General features: G+C 41.7%; 1 protein-coding gene across 6 annotated transcripts in view; it reads right to left on the reverse strand.

Annotated features, from left to right (window-relative positions):
* Positions 1-15,617, reverse strand: part of WDR60 (WD repeat domain 60) — a 264,691-nt gene that overhangs the window by 188,779 nt on the left and 60,295 nt on the right. For 5 of the 6 annotated variants that reach the window (XM_033931587.1, XM_033931589.1, XM_033931585.1 and 2 more), the window contains 2 exons: positions 8,520-8,921; positions 4,148-4,215 (listed from right to left, as the gene is read on the reverse strand). In XM_033931587.1, coding sequence (XP_033787478.1) covers positions 4,148-4,215; positions 8,520-8,921 — 470 coding nt within the window. Of the gene's footprint in view, positions 1-4,147; positions 4,216-8,519; positions 8,922-15,617 lie in introns of those variants that run through there. The other variant, XM_033931590.1, reaches the window with a different exon arrangement.

Here is a 15,617-nt window from a genome sequence, read left to right on the forward strand (position 1 = left end):
GTTGTGGAAGCACCTGCTGACATAGAGATTGAAGCGTTTGAAGACGGTTGGATGGCAGAAACGCTCTCATGAGGATTGTGTCTAAGACTGCTCCAATGAATTGAAGTCTCTGCGTGGGGATGAGATGAGATTTGGGTAGATTGATCTCGAACCCCAGCAAACGCAGAAATAGGATGGTCTGGTTGGTGGCCTGAAAAACTGTTTGAGATGAATTGGCCTTTATCAACCAATCGTCCAGGTAAGGAAACACCTGAAGGTGGTGGGAACGTAGAAAAGCCGCCACCACAATCAGACATTTGGTGAACACTCTTGGAGAGGAGGCTAGGCCGAAGGGTAGCACCTTGTACTGGTAATGACAATGATTGATCATGAAGCGTAGGTACTGTCTGGAGGCCAGATTGATTGGTATGTGAGTGTATGCTTCTTTGAGATCGAGGTAACATAGCCAGTCGTCTTTATTGAGAAGAGGGTAAAGAGTGGCTAAAGAGAGCATCCTGAACTTCTCTTTGACTAAGCATTTGTTGAGATCGCGAAGATCTAGGATAGGTCTGAGATCTCCTGTTTTTTTGGGGACTAGGAAATAACGGGAGTAGAAACCCTGCCCCTTTTGCTCCGGAGGAACTTCCTCTATGGCGTTCAGAAGGAGGAGGGATTGAACTTCCTGAAGGAGGAGGGAAGACTGGGGAGTGTGCAAAGCAGACTCTTTTGGTAGACTTGTGCCTGGGAGGGTTTGAAAGTTGAGAGAGTAGCCGTGGTGGATGATGTTGAGGACCCATTGGTCCGAAGTGATAACTTCCCACCGGCTGAGGAAAAGAGATAGACGCCCTCCTATGGGTTGAGGCAGGAGTGGTGAAGGTTGGATGCTGGCTATGCCCTGGAGAATCAAGTCAAAAGGGCTGAGTCGGTTTTTGTTGTGGAGGCTGTTTGACAGGTTGCTGCTGCTGCTGTCTAGGTGTTTGCCTCTGCTGCTGACGTTGCCTCCTAGGTTGTTGAGGGGCAGACTGTAAGGGACGAGCCACATAACAGCGTTGGTAAGTCGATTGCTGTCTGAAAGGACATGCTGGTGGAGGCTTCTTCTTGGTTTTAAGAAGGGTATCCCAGCGTGTTTCATGAGCGGAGAGCTTTTGGGTAGTTGAGTCCATGGATTCTCCAAACAGCTCATCCCCTAAACATGGTGCATTAGCTAACCGGTCTTGATGGTTAACATCAAGTTCGGATACCCTCAACCAGGCTAAGCGGCGCATGGCCACAGACATAGCCGTTGCTCTAGAGGTAAGTTCAAAGGTGTCATATATAGATCTTACCATAAATTTTCTGAGCTGAAAAAGAGAAGAAGAGCATTGGTGAAAGGCCAAACGTTTCCTCTCAGGCAGGTACTGCTCAAAGGAAGCCATGGTGGTAAGGAGATGCTTTAAATAAAAAGAAAAATGAAAAGCATAGTTGCCAGATCGGTTAGCTAGCATCGCATTCTGATAGAGACGCTTACCAAATTTGTCCATGGCTTTGCCTTCTCTACCAGGAGGGACAGAAGCATACACACTAGCTCCTGAGGACTTTTTAAGTGTGGATTCCACCAGGAGAGACTCATGTGGGAGCTGGGGTTTATCGAAACCTGGAATGGGGATAACCTTATACAGGGAATCCAATTTACGGGGAGCTCCCGGGACAGTGAGAGGAGTCTCTAAATTTTTGTAAAAAGTCTCCCTCAAGATGTCATGAAGAGGGAGTTTCAGAAATTCCTTTGGAGGCTGGTCAAAATCAAGAGCATCTAGAAAGGCCTTAGACTTTTTAGACTCAGCCTCCAAAGGAATGGACAGAGATTCACACATGTCTTTTAAAAATGACGAAAAAGACGTGGAATCATGTTTGGAGGAAGGATCAGGAATATCAGGCTCATCCTCCCCCGAAGAACACTCACCTTCTGAAAGAAAAGGCTCTTCGGAATCACCCCACAGATCAGGGTCTCGAATATGGGAACTACGGTCCTGAGACTCAGGGGTGGATGGTTCCAGGTGTCAGGACTTGCGTACCGACTTACCCGACCTCATCGAAGCGGTACCGGGAGATGTTACCGGTTGCATCGGAGCCGAGGTCTGTACCGACTGGTGTTGAGTTGTCGGCTCCGGTGCAAGGATTGGCATCGACACTGATGAGGCCGAGTGTAGCGGCACCGAAAGAGAGGAAGTAGATAATATAGGTCGTTCCACTCTCGGTACCGGCGGCTCAGACGAGACCGGCACCGGAAGGTTCGGTGTCAGGATAGCTGGAAGGAGTTGTTGGAGCTGTTCCTTCAGCTGTACCTGTAAGATGGCCGCAATGCGATCATCAAGGGAGGGCACCGGTACCGCCTTTTTCTTTTACGGTACCTGTGGTGCCGCTCTACACCCCGGAGATGAGGAGCCCGATGTCGAGGGACTCACCTCGATAGGGGCGGAGCGCTTCCGCTGGCGCCTCACGGTCGGCAGGACTGGACTCGCTGCAATGGAGGGCGTTCCAGCGGGGAAGGCTTCTTAGCCGGTTTACCTGAGTGCTGCGACGCCGGCGCGGTATTGCGTGGCGTCGACGAGGAAGGTGCCGACTGGGTAGGAGCCGATGCCGGTGCCGATGTCGCGGGGTCGGACATCTCGGTGCCAAAAAGCAAGCGCTGTTGTATTTGGCGATTTTTCAATGTTCTTTTCTTAAGTGTGGCACAGCGGGTGCAGGTGGAAGCCTGATGCTCCGGACCCAGGCACTGTAAACACCAGTTGTGTGGGTCCGTAAGGGAGATAGGCCGTGCACACCGCTGGCACTTCTTGAACCCTGGCTGAGGGGGCATGAACGTAAAGACGGCTTCTGCCAAATCGAAGGCCGAGGCCTCGATGGTGGCAGTAGGCCCCGCAGGGGCAGACCGAAAAATCTAAAAAAAAAAAAAAATAACTCGATGAAGTAAACTTTTTTTTTTTTTTTTTACAACAGAAAAGAAAAGAATAAAAGGGCAAAAAGACCCGAAAAAGAATACGCGAGCGGGAAGGCGTTAGAAAAAATTTTCAACAGCCGTTGAAATTGCGACTTCTTAGCTCCGCGGAAACTAAGAAACTGGGGACCGCGCGCCTGTGTCGGGCGGGAAGGCACTCGCGCATGCGCGGTGCGGCCTCTAGAACTTTCCAAGTTCTTAGAGTGCAATCACTCTAAAAGTGTCCGTACCGGGGCTCCGTCGGTGCCGTCACCCATCAGTCAAGAATATGCTGCCTGCTTGTCCTGGGATAATGTGAATTCTCAAGCAGGCAGCACTTCAAATGTCCATAGAACATGAAAGAACCTTGAAAGGGAACGAAACTATATCGAATTAAAAAATAATAAATTGGAGAAAGCAGAACTAACACACTGCAGCCACATGCAGAAGAGAAAGACTGATGTGAGGAGCTAAGCTAGCCTGTGATGTACCCTAGAGGCAGAATGAAAAACTTAAATTCTCTTCTGCAACCCCTGCGAATAAATGGTCTAGAATGTCTCAACTATTGCACTGGAAGTAAACTTAGCACTTAAGAAGTAAGGGGTTGATTTTGTATCCAATCATTTGTAAAGAAACAATGGGACTAAGATCTTTTTCTCAACTCTGTATATTTTATAATATTTTTGCCGTAAAGAAGCATGTTATCTCTGCAGACACAAGTTCATAGTTTTGAGATATGCAAAACCAAGCATCTGTGATATCATCTAGCTAGAAAAATTGCCCGTGACATTATGCAAGAATACATTGCCTCATGTTACATAATGAAAAACTAATCCTTATTTTATGATGAATAACTTTTGGACTGTAATGCATCTTAAATAGAAAACCATCTTTAGATTTTTCATTTTTAAAAAATCCAATTTTTTAATTTTTTTTTAATCATTGATCTTTAGCCACCCTGTTTTACTGGTATACCAAGTTTAATCTAATTCTTTTAATTTTTCAAAGTTATTTTGCCTTCATTCAGAGAGATAGATGGAGAGGCATTCTTGACTTCTTTTTAAATAATTTTTCTAACTTCTGTTGGTTTGAAAAGAATAATTAGACCCTAAATCCTTTTAAAATGCAAGTGATGCTGAATCTGTGAGCTAAATATTAGATAAGTTTAAGACGTACAAATTTAAAATACAAACAGACAAAAACAGTTAACTATACCTTCCATTGTGGTTGTCTGCTTCGGATTTTTGTTTTAGACTTTCTTCTGATCTTCTATGTTTAGGCCTCTGAAAGAATTAAATATATTACTCTTTTTATTCACTTTTCAGCATACTAAACTGCTGTCATCCAAAAAAAGGATGATACAGCATACTTAAAATTTTCCAGCACTGCTCAACTAAGAGGGCTATCTAACTCTGTCCTTGGTAAACATATGGACAATGTATCAGCTTTACAAATGTCTATTATTGAAGAAAGGTATAGGTGGGCTGCTGTTGTGGCCCTTGGCTGATGAAAAGTGACCTTAGCAAGTAGACTGGATTTAGCTTGATGAAAACAAAAAATGATACAGTCCTCTATCTAGGATGACAAGGGTATTTTTTTTGTTAACTGGAAATCTGATTCTTCTTGAACTAAAAGACAGAAAAAAATTGCAATATTACATTTGTTGATATAAGGGCATCTTTACTAAGTTGAGTTAAGAAGCTAACATGGATTTTACCATGCGCTAAACATTAGTGTAATCCTGTGCTTATAGGTGACACATGTTACAACAACCAGCAGGATAAAAATCCCACACTAGCTGTTTAACACTAATAGATGCATAGAGTAGGTTTGATGGGGATAAACATGGAATTGGCATCTGGTGACAGCTAGTGCACATGCATTAACTGTCATGATGCCCTAAAGTACTGCTGCAAATGCCACCACATCACGAGGAGGTGGTAGGCAATAGAGTAGCCTTTAGAGTCTTTGTTAGGGTTTTATAAAGAAGGTATTTTAGTCTAGATTAGTTTTAGTCTAGATGTTGCATTTCAGAGCATAAGATCAGATTGGAGCACAGATAGCAGTTGAAGGAAGTCTCTTTAATGTTTAATTCCCTCCCATCCAGAAGTGGACTGTACAATACAGGCTTTGCAGTTAACCCAGAATGCTGCTGTAAGCATGTCTAAGTTAGAGCATATTCTATCTATCCTTCAGGACTTGCATTGATTGCCAATACAAGCACGAATAGATCAAAGTACTTTGCCTTCTTTATAAGACATTGAATAACATCAGTCTACTTCTGTTGGCTACCTAGACTAAACTATTATAACATTCTTCAAGTTCCTTGCAGTCCGAGGGCAAGTTGTTGTTAGACGCAAAATTATTCAAATCTGTAAAACTTTTGACTAATCGGTGCTCGATGTTCTGGATTCAGGGTGTTGTCTTGTGGAATGCCCTACCAGTAGAAGGCAGAACACTGGCTAGGGTTCTGCAGTTTAGAAAACGTTTGAAGACAATCCTCTTCAAATGTATTTATTAGTGGATTTTATGACTTAAATTTATTTGTTTGTTTTGTATAAGTTATTGTTATGTTATTGTATAGTTTTACTATGTTTTATTATACCTTGTGCAGAACTGGTGAATGATGGGTTATAAATTTTTTAAATAAATAAACAAAACAGTCAAATTGTTCAATTTTTTACAATTTCAGTCCTCCTCTTCTCCCCAATCCCCTTTACTTTAAATCCATTTCACTTAAGAAATATAGTACAGCAGTGTGGGGCAGTGGTTAAAGCTACAGCCTCAGCCAACCCCAATGAGAGGGTGGGTCTACATTGTTCACACCTTTATAAATAGATTTTATTTTTTAACCAAATAAAGTTGCCTTATAAATAAGTGGCCTCAACTTCTCTGCAACACATAAGTATCATATTTATTTTCTGTTATATTTTTAATAATTCTGAAAGCAAAAAAGAAATCCTCACTAAGTAAATTGGGAAGTGGCACACGATACTATAATAAATCAAACAAATATTTCAGTATAAATATGTGAGTGTAAAGGGAAGTGAAATCAGTTATAAGGTCTTCGCCAAACAGAGAAAATTAATTCCCAACAGTGTTGCATGTGGCTGATTAGAATCAACAAACACCATAGACTACCTTTTACATCATTCAACACTACCTCTGTATTAATACATTACATAAGTTGTACTCTAAATCAGAGTTTTTCAACCTTTTTACACCTATGGGCCGGCAGAAATAAAAAAAATGATTCTGTGGACCGGCGGTTGAAGAACACTGGGCTAAGTCGTGGGCCAGACCCCTCCCATCTCTACCCAATGTCCACCCCAGACCCCGCCCCCATAATAGTACTAATTGCACTAGTTGCAACGTCAGAGAGAAGGCTTCCAGTTCAGGCACAGGATACCCATAGGAGCCACTGCCCGTGGCTTTGTGCACTGAATCAGTTAGGAAGAGGGAGCTGGCTCGAAGATAACGCCGCATCGATCGCACCGTGGACCGGCGGTTGAAGAACACTGTTTTGGGCCTGATGCATGTGCTGGCCCTGTGGACCGGCAGGAAATTTCTGTGGACTGGCACAGGTCCATGGACTGGTGGTTGAAGAACACTGATCTAAATCAATACATAACTATGTAGCCACTTCCGAAGCAGTTTGAACTAATGTATCTAAGTGAAGCCATAAGCATAAAATTGATATCCAAATAAGTATATGCCTCTATATGTCTTCTTTTTATTATTATCCAAAGAAAAATAGGTGTTCACATTCACATCTGCTCTAGGGGTACTGTAATCTGTGGGCACAAGCAAAAATAAACACCTTCACACCTATTCTGTAAAGTACCGTTTATACTCAAACATAAACTAACCTGAATATAAACTAAGGTAACATTTTTTCCCAAAAAAGATGGACTCAAATATTAACCAAGATAAGATATCTGGGTTATCGTGGTGAGCCATTTACAAAGACTAGAAGTCCTTGTCATGAGTTTTAACACATTTATAAACTGCTGTCCTTCTCTCCCAATGACTGATGCTACTGTTTTTCTTTCCCTCCCCCTCCCTGATGACCAGGAGTAGTGTTCTCTTCCCCATCCTTCCTGATAAGCATCTGTGCTGCTTTTACCCCCCAAAATGAACAGAACTTTTGTTTTCCACCACACCCCCATGACTAGCGCTAGTGTCCTCCCTGCAGATGACCATTGGTGTGCTGCTGTCTCCTCCCTCTACCCTCCACCACCACACCCGATGACCAGCGCTAGAGTCCTACTCCCTCCCTCTCACCCCCCCACGATGACCATGGCACTAGTGTCCCTCCCCCTCCCTGATGACCTTCGGCAGGCATGCTGCTGTCCCTCCTTCTACAACTCCTCCCCCAAGGTGACTAATGCTGCTGTCATACACTGGGACACCTCCCCCCCCCCGACCAACAATGCATCTACCCACGCTGAACAAGCTGCCAACGATCCTCTCTGTTGGGCCAGTGTAGGGCTGTGAGCTTCTGCACATGCTCATGGCCTGCCAGCTCCCACTGGCTCCAAGATTCTCAGAGAGCTCAAGGCCATACACTGGCCCAACACAGGATCGCTGGCAGCTTGTTCAGCACAGGTAAGTGCAATGTCAGTTGGGGGGGGGGCCTCGGTGTATGACAGCAGCCTCACTCATCTTGAGGGAGGGATTGTGGAAGGAGGGACAGCAATGTGCGGGCATGTGCAATGCATTTGTGAGGGGTGGAGGACAGCAGTGCACCGATTGTCAGAGGAGAGGGGACAGCAGTGTGCCAGTCATTGGGGGGACTTGAATATAAACAGACACCCCCATTTTTTGGCCCCAAAATCTCTGTTTATATTTGAGTATATACGGTACATACATAGGTGCCAATCCCAACTCTGCCCCACATGAAGGGCTACAAAACTGATAAAGAAACATTTCTTCACATGGAAATGTTCAATATTATCAGGTTAGGGCTCTTCAGCTTGAAGAAGAAATGGCAGAGGTTTATAAAATCAAGAATGGTGCAGAAAAGTTAATTAAGAACAGTTAGTATTTATTCTTTCATATAGCAGGAAACTGATTTAAAACAAATTTATTCTTTCATATAGCAGGAAGCTGATTTAAAACAAATTTAAGAAAGCATATTTCACACAACACACAAGTAAGCTCATATATATAAATTTGGATAATGAAGTCAAGGTTAGTAGACTAGCTGGAAAAATTTCTAGAGGGCAGGTCCATTAATAACTAGTCAGAAAGACTTAGGGAGTCACTAGACACATCCTACTTCTAAACGTGCACAACAGGGAATGTATCTCCATATTAGAGTCTGCTAGGTACATCCAAGAGATCCAAATTGGCCACTGTCAAAGACAGGATGATAGAATTGGTGGAACATTGGTCTGTACCAGCTGACACTTCCATATTCTTGTTTTGATGTTACTTGACATACTCGTATATTGACTGAAGTTTGGTAATCAAGCCATTTACTTTTTTTAATCCTGTATATAAATTCTCAAACAAAAAAGAAGATTGTAAAGAGTACATGCAAAATGTACAAAGAAGATTTTTAGCAAAGAAAGAAAAATCTGACCTCAAAATCCCTTTTCCTTCTTTCTTCTCTCTCAGCTCTTTCTTTTCTGTCTCTCTGTCTTTTTTCTTTGTCCTCATCCAAGAAAGCCTTTTCTCTATGTTTCTTCTCCTTTCTTTTCTCCTCCAAGTCTTGGGCAATGAATCTTTGGAGTTCTTCTTTTGAACTTCTATGCCGCCTTTCCTTGTCATGCAGCTGATCAGTCTCTTGCATAGTTCTATACCTTTTTTCCCTCTCAGCATGCTCCTGCTCCTTCCGATCTCGATACCGCTTTTCCTTGTCTGCATTAAGAAATTCCTGATCTGTTTCTCTAAGCTTTTTACGAAGATGGGCTTGCAACCGTCCATACAGTTCTGGATCTTTGTAGCCTGACATGCTTTCATGTTTATCTTTAGTTTGACCATTCTGCAAGATTAAAAATAAAATAAAATAACCTTAAAGGCAACTTGAAAGGGTCCACTCTGTGACTTAATGATAGCACAGTAGTACATGATGCTGGGGTTTAGGTCTGCATCCCAAGGAATTCACAAAATGTAGATGCAACTTGGAGGTAATGTGCCTGGTCTCTAGGATGGAAGTGGGAATGAAGCCTGTGATTCCTTGGTCAACACTTGGTGATGTTACTGGTAGAGCTTGGCCCTGAATGAGGTTCCCTTGCCTCCATATGACCGAAGTCACTTTGTTGCATCATGTAAATACCACAAGTGAGGAGAAAAACAAAGTACTTGGTCTTTTCAATGAGTTCTGCATTTTAAAAATGTAATTTTTTTTGCCCTAACATATTTTCTCTTATGCATCTGCAGAAACATATCCCCACATAAACATCAAGGCTTCATACAACACTCTGGATGGAAAGATTCACAACATTGCACGGCTAAGATAGATGGGCTTGATTTATCAAAAGTTTCTTTCCTTATGTTCAAATGGGGAAAAGCCCTTAATAAGTCAGACTTTTTTATTTTAAGAACATGAAGGAGAGAGTTTCAAAAAGACTTGAATATGTTTACATCCAATTCACAAAGGGCTGGCATTGTCTTAAATCTTTTTTGTTCTTTGGAGGGCAAACAGTAAGAAATGTCAGAAATCTCTTGCTACAATAGTTGCTATTCAGAAAAATCTAAGTCCCTGGCACAACATCTACAGTCTTGAACTTGCCTGGAGCTCATATTTGGAAAGACATGTCATTAAATCTAAAAACCAAATCCAAACCCACAAAATAAAAATATTCATTATGGCCAAAGATATATATTTGGAATGTGCAAGAAGAGAAGTCATAATAGATGCAACCAAACACTCAGTCATCCAGAAGCCTCAGAGACAAATTTATTTACCATATTTTTTCGCTCTATAAGACGCACTGGACCATAAGATGCACCCACCTGTAGAGCAGGAAAAACCAAGAAAAAAAAAATTTAGTTCAGAATTTTTTTTCTTGATTTTCCTCCTCTACACGTAGGTGCGTCTGGTGGTCTGGTGCTGGGAAGCCCACAGCACCTTTTTTTTAACTGGTGTGGTCAGTGCTGGACGGCTGCCTTTCTCCCTGCAGAGCGTCGCATAAGGTAGGAGCGCCCTTTGCGCTTCCTCCCTAGTCCCGCTCTGCTCTGTGATTGGCTTGCCGTCAGTTCTCACGAATCGTGAGAACTGATGGTAAGTCAATCACGGAGCGGTGCAGGACCAGGCAGGAAGTGCAAAGATCGCATTCCTGCCTTATGCGCCGCTCTGCAGGGAGAAAGGCAGCCATCTAGCACTGACCATGCCAGTTTAAAAAAAAGGTACCTTTTTGGGAGTGGAAAAAGTGCCTCTTACGGAGCGAAAAATATGGTACTTCTGCTCAAAGCTACTATAACTTTGTACCAGAGCACTGCCACAGTTCTGCAGCTCAAATTGTTTTCAAGGACACATTTTGATATGTTTAAAATGTGATTTAAGTATGTGAGAAATATTAAATGTAGCTAAGATAGTTTTTAAGCAGCTGAAGCTTGTGACACAAATGTTGCTTTCAAAGGGTTAATGGTACTTTCCCTGCTAGTGTTTCTTCCTTCTCATTCTAAGCCTAATTTTATTTGCATCCACACGTTTCCACAACTTACGAGTGAACATGCCAGAATGTTTTTATTTTCATTTTGAGACAAAAACAAAAAAAGAGGGGATTAAAGAAAATTGTTCCCTTAATCACTCATTTAAAGCCTTGGCAGAAATAAAACACTTTTATGGCTTGGAAATTAAGCAAAGCCAAGATGGAAAATTTATTAAATATATATTTAATTCCGTTATTGTATGGGAAATACATATACTAATTTTCTATCCATTCAAACCATGGAGAGCTTTCTTGTCTAAGTTCCTACAAGGTTTTATATAGAATATGGGGACCACTATTTCCTCAATGATGCTGGAGGAGGAACTCATAGAACTACTTTATGATGAAAACTATATGTATGGCTTGTGGTTATCTTCCAGCAGAGATGAGCACTTTTGAGGTTAAGTGGTTCAAACAGGAAATTAAAACAAGTTTATGGTCCCACGGAATAGAGGCTTCTGTAGCTGTGGTTTGACAAGAAATCCTTTCATGAAGGAAAGATTAGGTTCTTACCTTGCCTAATCTTTTTCTTGTAAACAGGAATGGAAGTCTTGACCAGTGAGTAAAGCTCATCAGCCGCGAGCCCATAGTTTTGTTTTCATGCTCCACATCCCATCACTCTGGGATGAGCTCCACCCCCTCAATTGGTACCAAAGCTTCTAGCAAATCCTAGGGCTCCTTTTATGAAGGAGTGTTAGGGCCTTAATGCGCAGAATAATGCGCGCTAGCTGCTACCATCTCCTTTTGAGCAGGCAGTAGATTTTCGGCTAGCATGCACTAATCTGGTGCGTGCGCTAAAACACTTAGCACACCTTCGTAAAAGGACCCCTTAGAGTATAAGAGAGGAGTGCAGGGAAACTCCCCAAAACCACATAAGTCTGTTCTGCTCTAAATACAGAACAAGAAAACAAGTGGGGAACGGACTGTGCAACTGAATGTAGTCACATGAACAAATACAAAGCAGTAGCGTACCTAGGGGAGGTGGGGGGGGTCCGGTCTGCCCCGGGTGCACTCCCCAAGGGGGTGCACAGGAGAGAGCTGAGTGTTCTCCCTAGGGCAGGGTTGCCCAATTCGACGGGTAGCTCGCCAATGCAAAGTGAGTCGATCACCCAGGACTCACTTTGCCTTGGCAATCTATCGGGCCGATCAGTCTTCCTCTCGCCGACGTCAATTCTGCCGTCGGAGAGGAAGTTCGGGCCAGCCAATCACTGCCTGGCTGGGCGGAACTTCCTCTCCGACAGCAGAATTGACATCGGGGAGAGGAATGCTGGTCGGCTCGAAGCAGGGAGAGCATGGGGCGGCGTCGGTGTCGGCTTTAGGGCCTGTTATCCATTGGTGGCGGTTTGGGTCCTGTTCCCCGATGGCAGTGGCAATGGCTTGGGGAAGGGCAGAGAGAAAGAAAGAAAGGGGGCAGGCAGGGAGACAGAAGGAAAGAAGAGAAACAGAAAAAAAGAAAGGGGGCATGAGGAGAGAAAGAAAGAAAGGTCAGGGAGAGAGGAAGAAAAAGTTGGGGGAGGGAATGAGGTGTGGAGGAGAGGAAGCATACAGGCTGAAAGAAAGATTGGATGCACAGTCAGAAGAAGAAAGTGCAACGAGAGACTCATGAAATCACCAGACAAGGTAGGAAATATTATTTTATTTTAAAATTAGTGATCAAAATGTGTCTGAATTTATATCCGCTGTCTATATTTTACAATATGGTCCCCTTTTACTAAACCGCAATAGTGGTTTTTAGCGCAGGGAGCCTATGAGCGTCGAGAGCAGCGCTGGGCATTCAGCGCAGCTCCCTGCGCTAAAAACTGCTATTGTGGTTTAGTAAAAAGGGAGGGGGGTGGGTATTTGTCTATTTTTGTATGGTTGTTACTGAGATGACAGTGCATAGAGTCATCTGCTTTGACCTCTTTGAAAAAACCCCGGAATAGGAATGATAATTAACAATTCTATGCGTACAATGTGCGTTGTGTTTTTTTAAAATTTTATTGTTGGTAGATCATTTTGACTTGGCCACAAAGGTAAGGGGGAGGGAGGGGAGCTGCTGAAAGACATCTAGTAATCCTTGCAGGCTTGACTGTGCAGGGAATTATTTTTGTAAAGTCATGTTTTGTTATGTGACTGGCATTATTTAGACTTTAATTTCTATGAATGAATAGAATGAAATTGCTTGTTTTTATGTGCGTGCGCTGAAGGAAAGTGGAGAGAGAGTGGGCTGAGGACGCTGAAGGGAAATGGGGAAGAGAGAGTGGGGAGAAGACGCTGATTTATAAATTGACAATTGTACAGAATATTGTTTTTTTTTATACTTTAATATAAACAATTCAAAGCTTGTGTGGATGGAATCAGGTGGTTTGCGGGGATGGGGACCGAGCTTACAGGGATTAGTCCAATAAAATGGTATTTTTTAATTTCTTATTATTTTTTTTATTTTTATTTGTTAATTTGTAAAGTGGTGATTGTTATGTATCAGTTTTTTCCAATTTACATCTACTGTCTTTATATTTTGCACTGTATTAGAGGACATGTGTTATTGTTTTTGTGGTGTTGCATTGTATCCAGGGTCTGGTTTCTTGGCGGTTCAGTTTAACTTTTGTCTACATATTTCTATTTTTAGTTTGTGATTATTCCATATTGGGCGAGGGTGTATCTCTGTTCTGTGTGTATGAAAAGAACATAGTTTTCAGTTGGCATTGACTACAGGATCAATTGACTGTGCGGGATCTGGCTTGTTTAGTTTTACAATGTATGTGTTGGTGTTCTAGTGCTCACTGCAGTGTTTAAGATGCTGCCTTTTCCTATGTACACTCTTGTTGTGCGATATGTGGATTGTTACTAAAAGTCATATTTTTCATATAGATGGGGGGGGGTGTCAAAAAATGATGGGCCCTGGGTGCCACACACCCTAGGTACGCTACTGATACAAAGTCCATTTTCTTTGCTCCTGGACCTGACACGGTCCATGTTTCGGCTTCAAATAGAAATCCTGCTTCAGGGGTGAAGGTGTCAATCTGAAAAGCACATATAAATTTCACAAATACAGAACAATAGGATATCTATGATTTGATAAAATATAATTGAAATAAAATGATAATCACAAATACAATAATGGTACATAAATAAGAGGTCTACCATAAATAACATAATAATAAAATTAAAAACAATACAATCCATAATGCCAAGGTAAAAAGTATATAATCTGCCCTTTGCAAACCACCCTAAAACTTCTAGGTATGACTATTGACAGAGGCTGCACCATGCAACCACAAATTAACAAAACAATACAGAAATCTTTCGCAGTTATGAGAAACCTTAGACAAGTCCGAAAATTCTTCGAAAAAACACAATTTCAGCTCCTAGTACAATCTCTAATCCTAAGTATCCTAGACTATTGCAACATCCTCTACCTCCCCTGCCCTGCAATAATGATTAAACAACTACAGACAATTCAGAATACAGCTCTGAGACTCGTCTATTCATTGAAAAAATATGATCACATTACTGAGGCATTCATCAATTCTCATTGGCTTCCAATCCAGGAAAGAATACAATTTAAATTCTACTGTATACTATTTAAAATTATAAATGGAGACAGCCCAACCTACCTAAACGACCGCCTCATCCAAACCACCTCTATCAGGCATAGAAAAACACACACCCCATTCACTTACCCCCCCCCCAATCAAAGAAGTAAAACGGAAAAAACTATACAACGGACTACTGGCCACTCAGGCAGCGAAGATAGACAACCAAGTCTCCAACCTATTGACAACAACCCGAGACTACAAGATGTTCAGAAAGGAAATAAAAACTATACTCTTCAAGAAATCCCTTAATAAAGCTTAATATCATGATAAAGCTTAGCCCCCCTCTTACCATCACCTCCCTAACCCCAGATCCTACTTTTCCCTCTCTTGGAAACCTTCTCTGATCTAACGTTGTAACCCTTCTTCTATAACTCTTTTTGTAATCCGCTTTGAACTGAAAGGTAATGGCGGAATAGAAATCTGTAATGTAATGTAATGTAATAATCAATACTACCATGAATATATGCTGTTGGAAAAGTAAGCGCAAGGTGACATACAAACACATCTGAATCAAAATAATTCCAAACATACCTAAGTAGATGGCACTGTGGCACTTAAACATCTAGAAGAAAGGCTGTAAAAGAAAAGTACCGATATAATAAAAAAAAAAAATGTTATGTCCTTATTTAAAACAAAGTAATAAAGTACTGAAAAAGTAAAAAAGAGGCTAAAAGAGTAGCTGAATGTGCAAACGGTGCATGTGAAGCAAGAGAAATAGTAGAGTGTAGGGAAGTGCATTGCTACCAGATTCAAACTCCACTGGAAAATAAGGAAATTCTAAAATAATGCTATTATACCTTGCACAGAAATAAACAAGCCCTCAGTGGGGGTGAAAAACCGCTGGGAGTGAAAGCCGCAAGAATAATAAAGGCTTAAACTGGTACCTCCGGGCTCGTAGTAAAATACAAAAAAGCTTGGAAACATAAAATACTCTGGAAAAGATATACCGGAGATATTTTAATATAGTAGTCTTGGTTTAAAAGTCATGCCAGAGCTACAATAGTGCATTGAAAGTACTCACAGTTCAAAAGGCTACGTGGCTGTACGAATATAAACAGCGTAAAGACTAAAAAGAGAGACGCCCCGACCAGGAAGTTATTAAAAAGAGTGAACTGGGTACGGGGTGATGATGTCTAGGTTCAGAAAAAATGATGTCATTGAACCGCATCTAAAGATAATATCTCTTTTATAAATAGAAAAAGCGAAACAAACACAGAGGCTGTTGGTTAAAAAACAGGAAGACACAGGAAAATGAAAAATTACAATAAAAAGGGATATAAACAAGTAAGAAGTACAACAGCTAAAGGACTCAAAATAAAATTAAAAGGTTAAAACAACGGACAGTTTTAAAAAAATGGGTAATGGTGTCTATTCATATTAAGTTAAATAAGTCTAAATATTTATGTTGGTTTACATTCCTGGAAATAACTTATAATGGAGATTAAA

Source organism: Geotrypetes seraphini, chromosome 2 (genome assembly GCF_902459505.1).
Source record: "Geotrypetes seraphini chromosome 2, aGeoSer1.1, whole genome shotgun sequence".
NCBI classification, from domain to species: Eukaryota; Metazoa; Chordata; class Amphibia; order Gymnophiona; family Dermophiidae; genus Geotrypetes; species Geotrypetes seraphini.